Source organism: Capsella rubella, unplaced genomic scaffold, assembly GCF_000375325.1.
Source record: "Capsella rubella cultivar Monte Gargano unplaced genomic scaffold, Caprub1_0 scaffold_4, whole genome shotgun sequence".
In the NCBI taxonomy this organism is placed as follows: Eukaryota; Viridiplantae; Streptophyta; class Magnoliopsida; order Brassicales; family Brassicaceae; genus Capsella; species Capsella rubella.
In genome coordinates this window covers 1,442,896-1,460,152 of record NW_006238920.1, presented here as the reverse complement: position 1 = coordinate 1,460,152, position 17,257 = coordinate 1,442,896, and the positions used below count along the sequence as shown (strand labels likewise).

The following is a 17,257-nucleotide window of genomic DNA, read 5'->3' as shown; positions in this document are numbered from 1 at the left end:
TAACATCGACTAAATCAATTTGAGATCTAGGTTTGTTCTTCGTTGAAGCAATCAAAATTCCAGAAAACGATATGAGCTCTTCGGGTTCAAACCTTTATCATCGTCAAGCTTCTCGTCCTGGTGTTCCAGTGAAATGTTGGTGTGGCGAAGATGTAACTACATTTACGTCGAAGACGAAAAAAGAATCCATACCATACCGGTGTTTCTACCGTTGCTCAATTGCTTTGCAAGTACAATAGTAATTTTTAGTTGAATTGTGGGTTTGAATTGGTGATGGAACTGTTTTAATTTACTGTTCGTTATCGAATTCGTTTTTTGGAATTTTGATTGCTTCAGCGAATAACAAACTTTGATCTCATATTGATTTAGTTGATGTTAAAAAAGAAAAAGAAAACGACGTTGTTTAGTATCGGGTAATGGTTTGTACTCGGATTATCCTAATCGCAATCATGTAAAACGCGATTTATTGGATAAATCCGGTTAATGATCGAAATTATCGATTTCAGTTGGAGGCGTAGGAAATTGTATAAAAATTAAAGTTTAGGATGTTTTTTGTAGAAAAAAGTTGTTTGTGATGTTGTTTTAAGAGCCGAAAAGTTCGGGGTGTAATGCTGAGAAAGCGATAAGTAGATGGCTGAATAATGCGGCAACCCTACATATATATCCAGAATAGTATGAAAGATTGTTTTACAAGACTACAACATATATTAAACTTAATCTATTATTTAGAAAAATCAACATTTTTAAGATCTCTGTTGATAGATAACAACGTTTCATCCATTAGTTCACGTTTCACACATAAGATGAGACTAATATACATGTACAAAATTCCATCTACGGTAGATGAAAAAAAGTTCAAATGAGACATTTAGTCGAACACATATATGATCTACGTACGTACAAGACTACAACATATACTAAACTTAGTCTATTATACTAAGCATATATGATCAAAAACTAATGAATATATCATTTGACAATACTACAAAAGCTAACTACCGCAGTTTATAATCATCACAAACCAAGTCAAGCCCTAGCGTGACTCCTTGTACTTTTATATGCTTTGTTGGTTATTTCGTGTTTTTTTTTCCACACGAAATGATATTAAAGATAATTAAATCGACAAGCGTCAAGTCAATAGAGTGTGTGATGGATTAAATTTATGAGGTGGAAGACCCAAAGTCATTAGAGCTCTACAATTGATTTTTCTGTTTCTTTCTTTTTAAAGAGAGCTGCAGAAGCCATAATCAGAACCCATCACAAACTAAAAAAAAAGTAATAATGATTCCATGCCAATTTTATTGCTTTTCTGGTATTGTTATTACCTTGTATATCCTCGTTCTACACACTTTTGCTTCTCCTACCGTCCATCTTTGCCGCCATGACCAACGAGATGCTCTTCTCGAGTTCATACACGAGTTTCCTAAAGCAGATATGAAGTCTTCCTCGAATGATGATTACGATATGAGTTCATGGAACAAGAGTAGTGATTGCTGTTCTTGGTGGGGTATCACGTGCGATGCTGAATCTGGCCAGGTGATTTCACTTGAACTTATAAACGTCGCTCTCAACAACTCTTTGAAATCAAATAGTGGTCTTTTCAAACTCCCGTATCTTCAAACGCTAATCCTTTCTAATTGCAATCTCTACGGAGAGATTCCTTCTTCATTTGGGAACCTTTCTCATCTCATCCAACTTCACATTTCGGTTAATAAATTAGTTGGTCAAGTTCCAGTTTCAATTGGAATTTTAACCCAACTAAGAGACCTCACACTTTACGGAAACAAGTTAAGTGGCAAATTTTCTGTCTTATTTGCCAATTCTACACAATTGTTCACACTCGATCTCAGTTATAACTACTTTGAACCCGAGCCTCTTCCCGACATGAGTCGATTCCACAGCTTGAAGATTTTTGAAGTGAGCGGAAACTCATTTTTCGGGTCTTTTCCTACATACTTGTTCACCATTCCTTCGTTAGAGTGGGTTAATCTGGGAGAAAATAACTTCACGGGACCCATAGATTTTGGGAACGTATCTTTATTTTCTAGGCTTCAATTTCTATACCTTGCTGATAACAAATTCGATGGCCGAATCCCTGAATCCATATCTAAATTTCTCACACTCAAAGAATTAGATCTCCATAACAACTCATTTTCTGGGCCTTTCCCTACGACCTTGTTTACGATGCCTTCGTTACAATGGGCTGATTTGGCGAGAAACCAGTTCGAGGGAACTATTGATTTTGGGAATATACTGTCATCGTCCAACCTTGGTGTTCTAGACCTTTCTGATAACAAATTCGATGGCCAAATCCCTGAATCGATATCCAAATTTCTCAAACTCGCAGAGTTAGATCTTTCCAACAATAAGTTAGAAGGCAAAGTTCCAGGTTGCTTACTGAGACTAGAATCGCTGAAGCTTTCTCACAACTCGTTTAGTAGTTTCGGAAAATCATCTCAAGTTATGATGGATCAAGCACAAATGCGTGAGTTGCGTCTTGATTCGAATTCATTCCATGGACCATTTCCCCACTGGATTTGCAAGCTTGGATTATTGGATTTCTTAGATTTGTCCAACAATAGCTTCAACGGCTCAGTTCCTCCATGTGTAAGGAGTCTCGCTGTATCACTTAGAGTGCTTAATCTACGAAACAACAATTTCAGTGGGATTTTTCCAGATGTATTTGTTAATGCTTCTAGATTAATGGAACTTGATGTTAGCCGCAACCGGTTGGAAGGAAAACTCCCTAAATCCCTAATCAATTGCACAAACATGGAATTGTTGAATGTGGAAGGAAACAAATTCAAGGACACGTTTCCATCTTGGTTGGGTTCTCTACAGTTACAGATTCTCATCCTCAGATCAAACCAATTCTATGGGCCATTAATATTCACTGAGTTTCAAACGTTAAAAGTCATTGATGTCTCACATAATGACTTCAGTGGAACCTTGCCTACTTTCTATTTTTCCAATTGGCTTGAAATGATTCAAAGGAATACATTAAGCCCAGATGATGACCCGTACATGGGATCTAACTTAGTGTATTTCCCCAGGGGTTTTGGTTCTTACACTAGTTCAATGGAAATAGTGCACAAAGGTGTAGAGACAGAGTTTGAGAAGATCCGTGAAGATTATACATCCATTGATTTTTCAAGCAACATGTTTGAAGGAAAGATCCCTGAATCCACTGGCTTGCTGAAAGGATTACGTTATCTCAACTTGTCAAATAATGCTTTCACAAGCAATATACCTCAATCATTGGCATATTTGACGAATCTCGAGTCATTAGATGTATCCAAGAATCATCTGTCAGGTCAGATCCCCCCAGATCTTGGTGAGCTCTTCTCTTTGTCAACTATGAACTTCGCCCACAACAATCTCCAAGGTCCAATACCACAAGGCACACAGTTTCACCGCCAAAATTGTTCTTCATTCATGGACAATCCCAAACTCTCCAATCTTGAGGACCTCTGCGGAAAACCTCATGACTCAGATGATACACCACAAGAACCAGAGGAAGTATTAGAACCTGAGGAACCAGTAATTAATTGGATAGCAGCGGCAATAGCGTATGGACCTGGTGTATTTTGCGGATTGGTGATCGGACATATCTTCGTTTCACACAAGCACGAGTGGTTCATGGAAAAGTTTGGTAGAAAAAAGTCCAGAGCAGTCATTATAAGTGTTCGTTGAACACTTTCTCTTGTCATCTCTCTAATCATTTGTCAAGCTTATGCATGTGTTCTTCGAAAACTCCTTTTTCTGTTGTAATGTCCTTATTTATGGTATTGTAATAAACTACTCTGGTGGCAGTACGTATCTAATTATATATATTGGCTTGAAAATGCATTCAAAAACCTTTTTCAACCTAATAAAATCACTTGGTTAGTACATTGGTTACTATAGCAATGAAGGAGAGTGAGAGTGTCATGAGAGATCTAAATCGACAAGAGAAACGCATATAACTAAATGATCTCACTCACCGTATACGACACTGATATAATTTCCAATATATACATGTTTTCAACAGAAGAGCGTAAAATTGTCTTCTATTTCTTTGTCTTCCAAGACACTGGAGATTGTCTAAACCAGTGTGAGAGGGCGAGCCATCACCCAATCCACATTCACACAACTGGGATTATTCTCCAAATACCGCACCACCCACAATGCAACATTCTAACGAGCAAGCTTCAAAGGGAGCTAGCACAAACTGAAATTATATATAGAAAAATATATGAAAGCACAAACTCGTTTACTCCTTAAAGTTAGTAATAGCAAATGATTAACATACAAAATAACAACCATTGCCTTGTAACACACTCAATACTTCCATCGGCCTTATACTTATGCGATATACCTACTTACTCCATACCTATTTTTCTTCCGAGCAGGTGCAGCTTCGTGCTTAAGATCATTGGATAATGTATGCGTCTTGAGGTTTTACCACCTAAAGTAGGCTCGTTCTTCCCATTTCCTGCAAAATAAACGAATTTTAATATCATTTGTTACCAAAACTGAAATCAAAAGGGTGTATAAAAGAAAAACCTACAACTTTCATGTAAAAACGTTCCACATATTATCAAACTATAGACGTATAATTTTTCAAAAAAAAGTTTTTCTTCTTTCTAAAACTTAGTATTAATTTAAGGGGACAAAAACTGAAAAAAAAAAAGATATTTTTTCCATAGAGACCGACCTAACACTTCTACAATCAAGAACTCGTGAGAGCATAAATCTCTCGTTCATAGTAAAAAGAAAAGACAGTAAATCACTTCCATTCTGATATTTATCTACAAGTAGTAAAATCCTGGTGCTAAATCTTTGCAGCTCCATGAAAATTTAACCTTTTTAATACCAAAGATTTTATATAATGCACTCACATCGCAAAAACTTGAACCGAAAACCAAAATCTCTAGTTATCTTTCTTTTTAACAACCATGTCTAATTAGAATCATGCTCTCAAGCATGCCTTTCATTGTCTCCACTCACATAGAGTATGATTAGAGATTGTAAGACTTGTTATTTAAGAGAGGGAATTGAGTAAATCAATATTCGGTTGGTAGGTGTTTATATATCGATCTAATATGTGCGACGACACTTTCCTGTATGTTCATAATTGTTCAAAAAATATTTCACTTTTTTGTTCTTTTAAAATATTTATTAATAATAACATGTTTTAATGTATATGAAAATAATTATTACTAAGAAACTATATTTTAAAATTCTCCAATAAAAATAGATGATATGTGAAATCCTTGTTTGATTAAATTTCTTTGTTTTCAAATAAACATCGTATAGTGTATGGCCAAATGGCCACAAAAGTTAAAAAAGGATTAACTTCATATATATATATATATATATCAAATCAAATATAAATAATATATATATTTTTAAAAAGATAGTAAATATTATTTACTTAAAAAATAGTAAATATATTTACTTAAAAAAGTTCAAACAATGATATACAAAATTTGCAGAGTACAAATGGTCACACAACATTACAAAGAAAAAAAAATTAGATTAAAAATGTAAGACATTACTTAAATAAAATACATTATTTTGGCTAAAATAGAATTTGATATGAAAAAGAGAGGATATCAGAGAATATCAGACAAGTAGAGTAAAACAAAACAAATCATTTAAGTTCTCTTTATTAGGGGGCCAATCAATGTAATTAACAAATATTATAAATTATTGTTTACCCATAATTTTTTTTCCCTATATTTACCAATAGGAGAAAGATAATTTATAAATATTTATTATAATTTATAATATTTATTTAATGTTATCTTAATTATTTGACCCCCCAAAAAAAGAATATGTATTTTTTTTTTTAAACTGTATTATAAAGTTGGCTGATAGCAAAGGACATAAAAGAGTTCATGAATTATCTCTCTTCCCGTTCCTATGCAACAAAAACGATCAAACAAAATCCTCACTAGTCACGTTTCTAACTAAGACCATATGCTATGGGACTCAAAACACATCTAAGCTGATAAAAAGTGAATCGTGTCTAGTGCCTGTTTTTACGCACACCACACTTTATACATTTCTTCTCATCGTCCCAACTTGTCTCGCTACGATTCAAAAAACATAACATGGTAACAAGTAATCAAGTGTACGCAACCTCACACAAAGCAAATCTCTCCACCCACACATAACAATCCACATCAGAATTATCTCACACGTGGACGGTCACGATCCATCGCATTATATATGCAAAGATAGTTCTCGTCTCTCTCTCCATACAAATACTAAAGAGATAGCGACCTGATGATGCTAGAACTACTAACCAGAGGATGAAGAGACGACGAGCGGCTAAGAAATCTCCGGCGATGGTGACTTTTACCGATTGTAAAGGTTTAGATTCTTGCGAAGAGATGAGAATGGTGAGGAGGTTGATGAAGTTTGAAGAGTTGCCTGAGTATTTGAAAGATAACGAGTTTATACATAACCATTATCGTTGTCAATGGTCTCTTAAAGATACTTTTCTTAGTGCTTTCTCTTGGCACAACGAGACTCTCAATATATGGACGTACGTAAATAATCAAATCTTTCTCATACTTAGTTACATTTGATGTTTTTTTTTGATATTTTTTTATATTGGTTTAGGCATTTATTGGGGTTTGCGATATTTTTGTGGATGACGGTGGTGAGTTGCTTGGAGACGACGGAGCTTAGTCTCGGCGGTGTTTTCAACGGGATGGCCGGGTAAGAACCACCGAGGTTAAGATAGTCATTTTGCTTAAGTGTTTTTAAAAGTTATAACCAAAATTATTGAAACTAGCTTTGTTTGTTTTTGGGGGTATGTGTCTATTGGGACATGACGATAGAGTAAGGATTTGCCTCTCGAGCAATCAGACTTTGCTTCACGTAAGTTTCTTTTGTTTTCTTTTGACATTTTTTTTCATTTTTTAATGTGTATATTTGGGCTTTTCTACTTTCTATTGACAATTTTTAATTGCCGTCTTATCTTATCTTTATGTGACATGTTGAATACAGAAAATATTAGTTTTTAAATTCTAGTTTACTTCTGAAATCAAAGCTAATAATCTTTACATTTTAGTTATTTTTATTTAATTATTAGTGTATTAAATTAAAAGTTATATAAATTGTACATCTAGTATTTTAAATAAAAAAATATATTATGTTTGAAATATGTGTGAAACAAAAGGGTATTTTGATTTTTTAACAAAGTTTTTACATGAAATTTTCTATATTTATTAGTTAAAATTGATTTAATTTACATCAAACTGAAATATCTCTAACTTAGTAAATACATATGATTAATAAACAATATACAATCCGAAAACATTTTATAAGTGTAAACCACATCTTTTTCATTTCATTTTCTTCTTTTTGTGCAAAAATCTTTTTTTTTTTTCATTTCATTTTTCTTTGTGCAAAAATCTTTTATCATTTCTTTTTTATTTTGGCAAAATCTTTTTTTCGTTTCCTTCTTTTTTTTTTTAAAACATCTTTTTTTTCATTTCTAATCATGTAAAGTAGTGATAAAATGCCCCCACCATGTGTTGTTGTTTTCGAAATATTTCTTGGATCTTTTCTCTTCTCTCTTGTGCTTTGAGCCCACCAAAAGATCACATAAAGTTTTGAGAAAAAGAGAATAAAGAATGATCCTTTTCTCATTTCACATGACTAAACTTAAAAAAGATTCCTTCTCTTTAGCAGGATTCGAACGTGACACAACACACCTCATGTCTTAACACTCAAGAAGAAGCTGTTCCGAAATGGCCATGGCTAGTCTACTTAACCGGAGCAATGTGTTGCTTAACCTGCAGCTCTGTTTCACACCTCCTTGCGTGTCACTCAAAACGTTTCAACCTCTTCTTTTGGCGTTTAGACTACGCAGGAATCTCACTTATGATCGTTGCTTCTTTCTTTGCACCAATCTACTACGCTTTCTCCTGCCACCCTAACTTCCGTATACTCTACTTGTTCTCGATCTCATTCCTCGGTGTCCTCGCCATCATCACTCTCCTCTCGCCAGCTCTCTCTTCGCCGAGGTTCAGAGCTTTCAGAGCAAATCTTTTCCTAGCAATGGGATCATCTGCTGTGATACCAGCTACACATGTGCTTTGTCTTTACTGGGATCACCCTAACGTGTTCATTGCCCTCGGTTGTGAGATTGCCACGGGTTTGTCGTATGCTTTGGGAGCAGCGTTTTATGTTAGCCGTGTGCCTGAGAGATGGAAGCCTGGTGCGTTTGATATGGCAGGACATAGCCATCAGATATTTCATGTGTTTGTAGTCTTTGGTGCTCTTGCTCATTGTGTGACCACTCTTCTCATCATTGATTTTTTAAGGGCTACCCCTTCTTGTTAGTGAGCTTTATGCGATTTTACATTCCTATGTATGCGGTCTAATAGCTGGTTTGCATTGAACTGTCCATGGCTATTTTCGTATATGTAACTGAGAGTCTGATTACTTAAGCAGAATGTATGCATTTATTGATTCCTTGGAAGAGAAGAAATCATGAGAAAGGACGAATACAGAGGAAAGCTATAACTATTTATGTGAAGGTTAAGTTGCAAAAGGATGCTCCAAAGGAAATAAAGAGTCTAATAGCAATTCTAGTTTGGAAAATCTGGTTTTGAAGGTTTGTAATAGAATCTGAGGTATTGTTCATCTGTCTAGAACTTCACAGTGTCCTTTTAATGTGGTTAAGCCTTTTAGCTAGACATACTAGGAATAGTGTAAGGGTTCATATCATTCTGCTTAAGATATAAACATTGCATGCTTAACATTTGGAATTGGCTACTCTATTAGGCTCTCTGTCTTGTATTAGTAAGACTATTGATATGCTATTCTTTAGTAGAAAAAAAAATAATCAATGTGATCCTCTGTCTAAAACTGAGGTTTGTGACGTACAAAATATGACCGCTACACGATATCAAACAATATCATCATCAAGGATTCTATACGTAACAGTACAGGTATGATCACCTTTGCTGATATGGTTTCCTTGGTGTCATCATTGAACGGAGTACATCAACTTTGTATCACATATTATGAACAATGGTTTGTTGTCTCCTTTCTTCTACGTCTATGATGTTCTCGTGACATATGACTAGAGCTGTCAATTAAGGCTATTCCGCGGGGTTTTACCCCTATCCACTGATGGTTTTTTTTTTGTGGGTTTTGTTGGGCTTATTCGTTTTGATCCGCGGTCATAAAATTTAAAATTCTAATCCAACCTGCTTAATATATGCGAATATGCGTTTCAATTTGCGGATTTTTTTTTGATGATATATGGGCCAAAAATTTCGACGAACTAATAAAACAATCTATCTGAATATCAATATTGCAATCTTTTCAAACATAATTTTTTTTCTTTTTGGATTAAAAATGATAAATTTCTAATTTCTCAAAGAAGAAAACCAAAACATGGTTCGTTTTCTAATAAATTCTACAAAAATTCAAGATATCTTCTTGACAATTAGTTGGAATGCATTTTTTATTTTGTGACCAACGGATTTCTTATTTTAATAGTTATCTAAACATTTGAAATTCCAGTTAATTTGTCAAGTGGAGAAACCATTAAATTCCACAAAATTCAACATCTCAAGTTTATGATTTGTTAAAGATTTAAAAACCCTACATGAGCTAATACATAGTCTTTGTAATGAGCCGTTGTAGACTTAAAAATTATGGATCAACTACCTTTTAAATGATACTAAAGAATAAGTACTAGATTTCAACAAGAATAAAGAAGATCCAAATATAAGATTTCTTCATTATTCAAAGTTTCATCAATATTCTAGATATTTGACTGATAATGTTATTTTTTTTTTGACTGATTATGATACTAAACCTTTTTCTAGTTGTTCAATGAGTCACATTAAGCATTCAAAGTTTCATTGATTTTTATCAGCTCTTTTCTTGGTATCTCATAATTATTTTCGAAGACTATTAACCTTTTTTTTCCTCTCACAATTTATGAATGGCACTTACAAAATTAAGAAACTTTTTTTTTTTTGCTTTTCATGATATGGACAAAAGCATAATAATGGTTTTTGTTGGTCAAGCGTGTTTTGTCTGAATGAATAAATTTTTCCTTTTTTGGTCCTTTTTCCATTTATTAGGTATAATTTTGTCTAATTTAACATTTTTAGTTTCCAATGTGTCCTTATTATAAACAATAATTTCCCGGAGAAAGCGTTTCTTAACATCTTTCTGAGCCAATTTTGTAGACTAGCTCGTCGACAAATCTTTGTGTTCTTCTTCTTCTACAACTTAACCAGGTACCATTACTTAGATTCTTGTTCTCTAGATTCTAGGAACTATATAGTCTTTGATACAATCTAGTGGTATAAAGAAGTAAGTTCTTGAATCCAAAGATTATGTATTGCAATATGGTAGAGAGAAGCTACAGCTTAGATACGCGTGGACTTGAGTCCACGGATCTTAGAATAGCTCTTTATGAGATGAAAGAAGATGTGGAGAGGCTTGAAGGAGAGTTGGATGCTGAAAGAGAAGCTACTGCGTCTTCGGCGAGTGAAGCCATGTCCATGATACTTAGGCTTCAAGGCGAAAAGGCGATGCTTGCTATGGAAGCTAGCCAGTACAAGAGAATGGTTGAGGAGAGAATGTTGCTGGCGGAATTTTCGATGGAGCTTTTGGAGGATCTGAATTACCAGAAAGATGTTGAAATCAAGAATCTTGAGTGTGAATTACATGCCTATAGATGCAAGCTTGTGAGCATGGGATGTAATGGAATTGATGAGGATTGTGTAAGGTTTTGCGATAGGTCTCAAACGCCGTCTCCTGAACCGAATAATACAGTTACTGTGGAGAAGGGAGTTATAGAGCAGAGCTTGGATTCAAGAAGGGAGAAGGAGAAGAATCTTGATCTGTATTGGGAGGAGATCAAGAAGCTTGATGAGCAATTGAAAGAGCTAACGAATTTTCGAGATTCTGTAAAAGATCAATACAAGAATCTGAAGCAGGAGTCTGAAACTAAGAATGGAGAAAAGGGTTTGTGTAAACCTGATGTTTTGGTGAAAAAAATGTCCAAGAAGTCATCAAAACAGAGAAAAGAGAGAAAGGAAAAAATAGATCATCTGCGGGGAAGTTGTTCTGTAAACGATGCAGAGTATCAGGCTGAGTTGCAACGTTTGAAAGAGAGAGTAGAGAGGCTTGAGATGGAGAAATGCAACAAAGAGCCAGCTCAAACTAGTGGAATAAAGCAAGAAAATATGAATCTGTTACAGAGAAAATCAGAAGAAGAGTTAAGTTCTGTGCAATCTGCAATGTTTGGTTATGACTCAGCTGTTGTTTCTGTTCAAGAGGTATGGTAAAATCAACTTCTTGCAATAAATTTCAGGTAGTAATTATAAGTGCTAACAAAATCTTGACATGTTTATTGAAACAGGCAATGCTTTACTTCTGGCTATAAGGAACCCTTTCGTCTTGAGATGACAATTTTAGGGAGAGTTATGATATTTACAACTAGCAAGAACATCTTGATCTGATTGAAAAGTATACAGACTTTGAGAATCTCATAGTCTGTTATTGAGATTAGTTAAAGAGTGTGATTACGATTGTACTTGCATTTTCTTGCTTGAAGTAAGATCCATATCTTCTGTAAAGTTTGAGTCTTTGAGAAAAAACAAATCGTCTTATATTCTCTAGATATTTCATGGTTTTAATCATACTTGTTCATAGTTTGGTGGACTAAAAAGGATGAAATAAGAGAACCATGAAAGTGAAATTTACCAACCTGAAGAGTTTTGTGAATGCTTTGTCATTTCAGCACAAAAGAAAAATCTTAAATCTCACAGTCACCAATTTTACATTGTCTTTGGTTTGGAGTCTTGCATAGTCATAAGCAAATAGATAAAAGCCTTTCTTTGATTGGTTGCAAATAAGGTTAACAGTAGCAATCAGACCAAACTTCTTCTAGTTTTGTCTTAGCATAATCTTTTCTCATGCTTATTCGTTCGTAATCATAGCTCTCTCCACATTCTAAAGCCTATACTAATCCCAAAAACTATTCCTTTCACTATCTTACTTCTATAAGATCCTGTTGTCACTATCAAAGGAGGCAACATTTTCAGTTCACCACAACTTTGAGATTACTCATATCCTCTGTTGGATGTCACATTCAAGAAGCAAACCTCATCTCTTTTACGGACTTATACCGTCCTCTTTGTGTGCGTATCCGGATTTGCTATGCACTTGAAAATATCATTTTTCTCTTTTGCACCTACCTCATCATCACTTCTAGCTTCTTCTATAGCATCTTCTTTTTTGTCCATTACTGTCGTTAAGACAAAGCTATATATGTTTCTACTGAAACTACTTTAGTGACGATAAGACAATGATGCAAATATCGACATTTTACATGTGACATGATAAAATATGAAGTTTATGTATTAAAAATATTGTTTTTGCTTTTGTTTCTTGGCTCATCACTTCTTTCTAAGACAGTAGAAAGAGACAAATCTGATGGCATGTTGACCGTTGTTGATGTCATTCAATTACTTAATTTAGAAAATATTAAACTACTAAAGGACTAATGATTAAGACATTGGAGAGATTATTATTTATTAGGTAGACATCATCAGCTTCCACTTACAATATAAATCCTCTGCTACAAATTTTGTTTTTTAATCCAAAGTTAGGCAAAAAAAAAGAGAGGTTATGATAAAATTATAATGCAATGGAAGATTAGGAGAAGCTTCAATTGCTAGATTCATAGCACACACATAAGATATGATCATGATTACAACAAAACACACCTAATCCTTAACATTTTAAAATTGTGAACCAATGAATGTGAAATAGAAGATTTGGTTGGTTGATTTTGATATGAACAAGACTTTAATCCACAAAAATCTAATTCAAGAATCCAAGAAAAAACATTAAAAGAATGAATACAATCATCAAAACTTTCTGAAATATTGATTCATCAGAAAACCATCATGAACTAGCTTCTCCATGTGTATCTTGAGATGGAATATGCAAAAGAGAAGGACAAGCAAAGAGATACTCTTTAAGCCGTCCCATCTCGTGTGCTACATCGAGCATGTCAGGCCTAGTTGAAGGATTGTATTGAGTACATATCAATCCCAACTCAATCATTTCCATTATGACTTCTTTCCATAGCTTCTCACATCTCTCTGGTTTCCCCTGCGGTTTCCATCGAATCAACGCTTGTTCGATGATTCCCTCTAGAGAATTCGGGTAATGCGACTTCATAAACTCGTGTAAGCTTGATCCTTCATTGACAAGAACATCTGTTGGTCTCCTTCCGCTTACAATCTCTAGTAGGAGTACCCCAAAACTGTACACATCTCCATGGGTTGATGCACGTTTCCCCATCCCATATTCTGATGAAAATGTAATAAGTAACCATTTAGTTTAGAGATTAATGAGACTACTAAGTGAAACTTTAATGATGTTTTGAGAATTGTGTATATACCTGGTGGAATGTAACCAACTGATCCACATAACAATCCATCTGTTGATCCAAATGATACTGAATCATCTGTAGAAACTGTTTCTTCAAGGCCCTGAACCAATCTTGAAATCCCGAAATCTGTAACCAGAGCGGTCATTTCATCGTCAAGAAGGATGTTGCTCGGTTTGAGATCACAGTGAACAACTTTGACAGGTGAATAGTGATGCAAGTAAGCTATTCCTTCCGCGACATCGCTGCATATGTTCACCAACTGAATCAAATCCAAGTTCTTGCTCGAGTAGTCTCCCGGGTATAAGTGCCTCTCCAAGCTTCCATTTGGCATCAGTGGCAGAACAAGAGCCTTGAAACCAGGTTTGCTGCAGGTTGTAATGATCCTAATCAAGTTCCTGTGCTTTGTTCTCTTCAAGATCTGACATTCTCTTTTAAAACTCCCCGAGAACTCCACTGCGGTCTTTGGATCGAGTACTTTAACCGCGATCTTAGTGTTGTTCCTGAGAACTCCCTTGTAAACATGACCAAATCTTCCTGAACCAATCAAGCTAGAAGCATTGAAACCTCCAGTTGCAGCTATGAGCTGTTCATACGATACTCTTGGATATTTCGGGTCATTTCGGTTCTGTTTTTCCTCATCTTCCACCTCTTCTTTGTCATACACTGTTAGATTCTTTCCAAATCTTGATCTTTGGATCAGAGGATACCCAAAAACACACAGAACAGGAGTTGCAATCAACGATAACAGAACCGGTAGAAGAACAGAATGGTACCTATGTTTCTTCTTGCAGGCTTGCATCCCTTTTATAGAACCACACAAGAGAGCATCTCCAAGAAAAGACTCAATAGTCAGCTTAGAGAATGATCCTTTATCAGATATGTTCCCGGAGAACAAGTTGAAGGAGAAGTTCAAGTTCTTGAGAGTCGGCGACTGCTGAAAAGAAGGCGGTATAGCTCCAGTTAATCTGTTTAAAGACACATCTATCTCTTTCAGATATGGCAATTGGCCTAATGATGTTGGAAGCATACCAAAGAAACCGTTTCTTGAAAGATTCAGATGTTCTAGTGCAATGCAGCTTCCGAGCTGAGGTGGAATCTTCCCCGAGAGTTCGTTGGAAGACAGATCAATGGAGAGAACCATATCCATTTTGCTTAGCTCCAAAGGTATCCCCCCGGTTAAGTGGTTGCTAGAGAGGTTAAGATACAACTTCAGATTTCTAAGATTGGAGACAACTCCAACAGGAATCTTCCCTGAGAGGTTGTTGTGAGAGAGATCAAGAATCTCAAGATTGATACATTTTCCAAGGCTTTGAGGGACCGTACCAGAGAGATTGTTACCGTATAGAAAAAGTCTTCTCAGCTGAGAAAGGTTTGCAAAAGTATCAGGGATTGAACCAGAGAGCTTGTTTCTTGAAACATCAAGAAGACCAAGACGAGGTATATCCCCGAGTTCCATGGGAATTTCTCCGGTTAAGATATTATTCGAGAGATAAACCCTTTCGAGCTTGCTTAGCTTACATAGCTCAAGCGGGATTGGACCGGACAAGAGGTTACTCGACAAGTTTAGAAGGGTTAGGTTCAAAAGGTTTGATATCTCTGGAGGTATAGAGCCATGGATACGGTTTTGATCAAGATGAATCTGCACAAGATTTACAGAGAGGTGCCTTATGGAAGAAGAAATCTCTCCTCCAAGGCTGTTTCCTGCTAACTCGAGCTCTTGTAGGTCAGAGGAATTGGCGAGAGAGGCGAAGAACGGTTCGAGGTTGGTGTTGTTGTTGTGGCTAACAAAATGGTTATAAGAAAGGTAAAGAAACTGAAGTTGTGGCATCTTGCTTATGACTTGAGAAGGTAACTCTCCTGTTAACAGATTTGACTCCAAATCAATCCATTTGAGATTTGTAGAGTTCGATAGCGAAGACGGGACAGTCCCGACGAGCTTGTTGGACCAGAGGAGAAGAAACCTAAGCTCTTTGAGATGACATTCCTTCTTTAGAGGTATTTCTCCGGTTAAAGAATTGTTGGAGAGGTCTATGTATTGGAGAGATGAAGAAGAGCCATTGCAAAAGAGCTGAACCGGGATTGAACCGGTTAACCGGTTGCTTCCAAGATCGAGATAAACAAGACGGTTAAACGAACCAAGCTCTTGTGGAATGTTTTCTTGTAAGAGATTCTCAGAGAGGCTTAGCTGCTTCAAGGTTCTATGCAATGAGCCTATCTCTTGTGGGATTTTTCCTTTGAAGAAGTTTCTTGAAAGATCAAGAACCGTTAAAGCTGTTAGATTAGCAATGGACGGTGAGATGACACCGCGGAGATCTCTACCACTGACGTCTAGCTCTATAACTCGGGTGCTCTCTTTGTTACACTTCACACCAGACCAGTTACAAACACCAACAGAAGAAGTATTAGAAGAAGAAGAAACTGAAACCCAACTGCTTAGAGAGTTATGAGGATCTGAAACAATGAACGATTTCAAAGAAAGCAAAGAGTCTTGATCACGTTGTAATAACTCATGATCGTTCTCTTTAGAAGCAAGAACGGTCATAACAGTGATCAAGAACGAGACAAACAACAAAGAACAAGAACAAGAACCCATTTGTGTTAAGTTGAGACAACAAAGAGACAAAAATGGTGTTTGACTATACATACACAAACATATATATGTAAATGTTAGACAATTACAATCAAAGAGAGACAGTATCTCTTTTATAGTTTCTGCCTAACTGACGTTTGAAGAAGAACATGAAACTTTAGGACATTGGCGCCTATGATGTTTGACTTATAAAGTCAACCCAATGAGGTGTGAACGCGTGTGTAACTCTTTTTATAAATGCCGTGTGGTTAACTTTTTAATTTTGGTATAGTGGTGTAATATGTCAGCATAGAAACTAGCTTAAGGCCTAACTCCATCATGAGATTTTTTATTATTGAAAAAAGTGTATACTAGATTAGATTAGACTAAATAGTCACGTTTGTGAAATGGGTTTAGGAGTGAGATTAGTGGGTGATATGTGTTAAAATAATAGTGAAAATATCATATAACAATCTACAGGGGTGGTGTATCCTTAACAAGGTCCGATGTGGCTTCCATGTCGACCATAATTTATATGTCAAATGGGTGTGTAACATGATGATTATTAGAGAGCAAAATAAATTAAGATTATATGAAGATGGCTTGGTTATGATTTGGGTACTTAAGCACTGAGGTTTAGGGTTCATATAAGATATAAATTAATTAACCCTAGGTCCCTAGCCCACCACAACAATGCAACTAGCTACTACCTTCTTGGTTTTTATATAATAGTGTTACGTTATAGATTAGATTAAAGTTGTTGCAACTTGTTGGTCCAATATCGAACTTTTGTCTTTCGTGATTTTGCTACTCATCACAATATGGTCCGTTTCGTACGCGGATAGCGTCATATATTTTAATCTAATTATCTCGTTTTTGTTTAGACTTGAGACTGTTCCAAAGCAAAGCTTAAACTAGCTCTAGTAGAGCTTACTAAAAATAATAAAAGAAATTGAGCTAAAATCGCGATGTAAAATTGTTATGATGGTTATATGAGCAGATGGATCTCAAGATACGGCCATGGCATGATCGATGCCCAAAGTGAGAAGAGAGGCTCAGTGTTTATAGCAGCAACAACCCTTCTTCCCCAACCATTTATGTGGGCAATACTGATAATGGCATTGATCACCACATTTCTCATGTTGGGTTCTCTTTTTTTACATTGAAAGAGGAGATATTATGTTGAAATTAGTCAACAACTTAAAATGAGTTTGGAAAAATAATGATCACATATGGGTTGTAAGCCTATTTCC

At 35.6% G+C, this 17,257-nt stretch overlaps 4 protein-coding genes across 6 annotated transcripts; 3 read left to right on the top strand and 1 right to left on the bottom strand.

Moving 5' to 3' along the window:
• Positions 1–1,245: 1,245 nt before the first annotated feature.
• On the top strand, positions 1,246–3,843 carry LOC17888412 (receptor like protein 30). Of its 2 annotated transcripts, XM_023784758.1 has the most exons (2): positions 1,246–3,493; positions 3,578–3,843. In XM_023784758.1, the coding sequence occupies exons 1-2, from the start codon at positions 1,282–1,284 to the stop codon at positions 3,691–3,693; spliced, it is 2,328 nt and encodes a 775-aa protein (XP_023640526.1). In that variant the 5' UTR covers positions 1,246–1,281; the 3' UTR covers positions 3,694–3,843. The 2 variants fall into 2 exon arrangements, with proteins under 2 accessions (XP_023640526.1, XP_006293701.1); XM_006293639.2 differs by having other exon boundaries at positions 1,246–3,843.
• Positions 3,844–6,278: 2,435 nt separating this feature from the next.
• Positions 6,279–8,475, top strand: LOC17888627 (heptahelical transmembrane protein 3). Of its 2 annotated transcripts, none has more exons than XM_006293437.2 (4): positions 6,279–6,535; positions 6,613–6,711; positions 6,834–6,873; positions 7,690–8,475. In XM_006293437.2, the coding sequence occupies exons 1-4, from the start codon at positions 6,300–6,302 to the stop codon at positions 8,341–8,343; spliced, it is 1,029 nt and encodes a 342-aa protein (XP_006293499.1). In that variant the 5' UTR covers positions 6,279–6,299; the 3' UTR covers positions 8,344–8,475. The 2 variants fall into 2 exon arrangements, with proteins under 2 accessions (XP_006293499.1, XP_023640140.1); XM_023784372.1 differs by having other exon boundaries at positions 7,687–8,475.
• Positions 8,476–10,173: 1,698 nt separating this feature from the next.
• LOC17890469 lies at positions 10,174–11,647 on the top strand. The gene is made up of 2 exons (XM_006294543.2): positions 10,174–11,309; positions 11,393–11,647. The coding sequence occupies exons 1-2, from the start codon at positions 10,362–10,364 to the stop codon at positions 11,414–11,416; spliced, it is 972 nt and encodes a 323-aa protein (XP_006294605.1). The 5' UTR covers positions 10,174–10,361; the 3' UTR covers positions 11,417–11,647.
• Positions 11,648–12,942: 1,295 nt separating this feature from the next.
• Positions 12,943–16,028, bottom strand: LOC17888290 (putative leucine-rich repeat receptor-like serine/threonine-protein kinase At2g24130). The gene is made up of 3 exons (XM_006296021.1): positions 15,932–16,028; positions 13,445–15,886; positions 12,943–13,352 (listed from the first exon to the last, which is right to left on the bottom strand). The coding sequence occupies exons 1-3, from the start codon at positions 16,026–16,028 to the stop codon at positions 12,943–12,945; spliced, it is 2,949 nt and encodes a 982-aa protein (XP_006296083.1).
• Between the last annotated feature and the right edge of the window lie 1,229 nt (positions 16,029–17,257).

What these genes read in the sequence shown, in the direction of transcription:
- LOC17890469 (XM_006294543.2), top strand. Translation starts at nt 10,362, where the DNA reads ATGTATTGCAATATGGTAGAGAGAAGCTACAGCTTAGATACGCGTGGA. An exon ending in CTGTTGTTTCTGTTCAAGAG is followed by an intron (nt 11,310 to 11,392) that starts GTATGGTAAAAT and finishes TTATTGAAACAG; the next exon opens with GCAATGCTTTACTTCTGGCT.
- LOC17888412 (XM_006293639.2), top strand. Translation starts at nt 1,282, where the DNA reads ATGATTCCATGCCAATTTTATTGCTTTTCTGGTATTGTTATTACCTTG.
- LOC17888627 (XM_023784372.1), top strand. Translation starts at nt 6,300, where the DNA reads ATGAAGAGACGACGAGCGGCTAAGAAATCTCCGGCGATGGTGACTTTT. An exon ending in GAGACTCTCAATATATGGAC is followed by an intron (nt 6,536 to 6,612) that starts GTACGTAAATAA and finishes ATATTGGTTTAG; the next exon opens with GCATTTATTGGGGTTTGCGA. An exon ending in GTTTTCAACGGGATGGCCGG is followed by an intron (nt 6,712 to 6,833) that starts GTAAGAACCACC and finishes ACATGACGATAG; the next exon opens with AGTAAGGATTTGCCTCTCGA.
- LOC17888290 (XM_006296021.1), bottom strand. Translation starts at nt 16,028, where the DNA reads ATGGGTTCTTGTTCTTGTTCTTTGTTGTTTGTCTCGTTCTTGATCACT. An exon ending in CGATCATGAGTTATTACAAC is followed by an intron (nt 15,887 to 15,931) that starts GTGATCAAGACT and finishes TCATTGTTTCAG; the next exon opens with ATCCTCATAACTCTCTAAGC. An exon ending in AGTTGGTTACATTCCACCAG is followed by an intron (nt 13,353 to 13,444) that starts GTATATACACAA and finishes CATTTTCATCAG; the next exon opens with AATATGGGATGGGGAAACGT.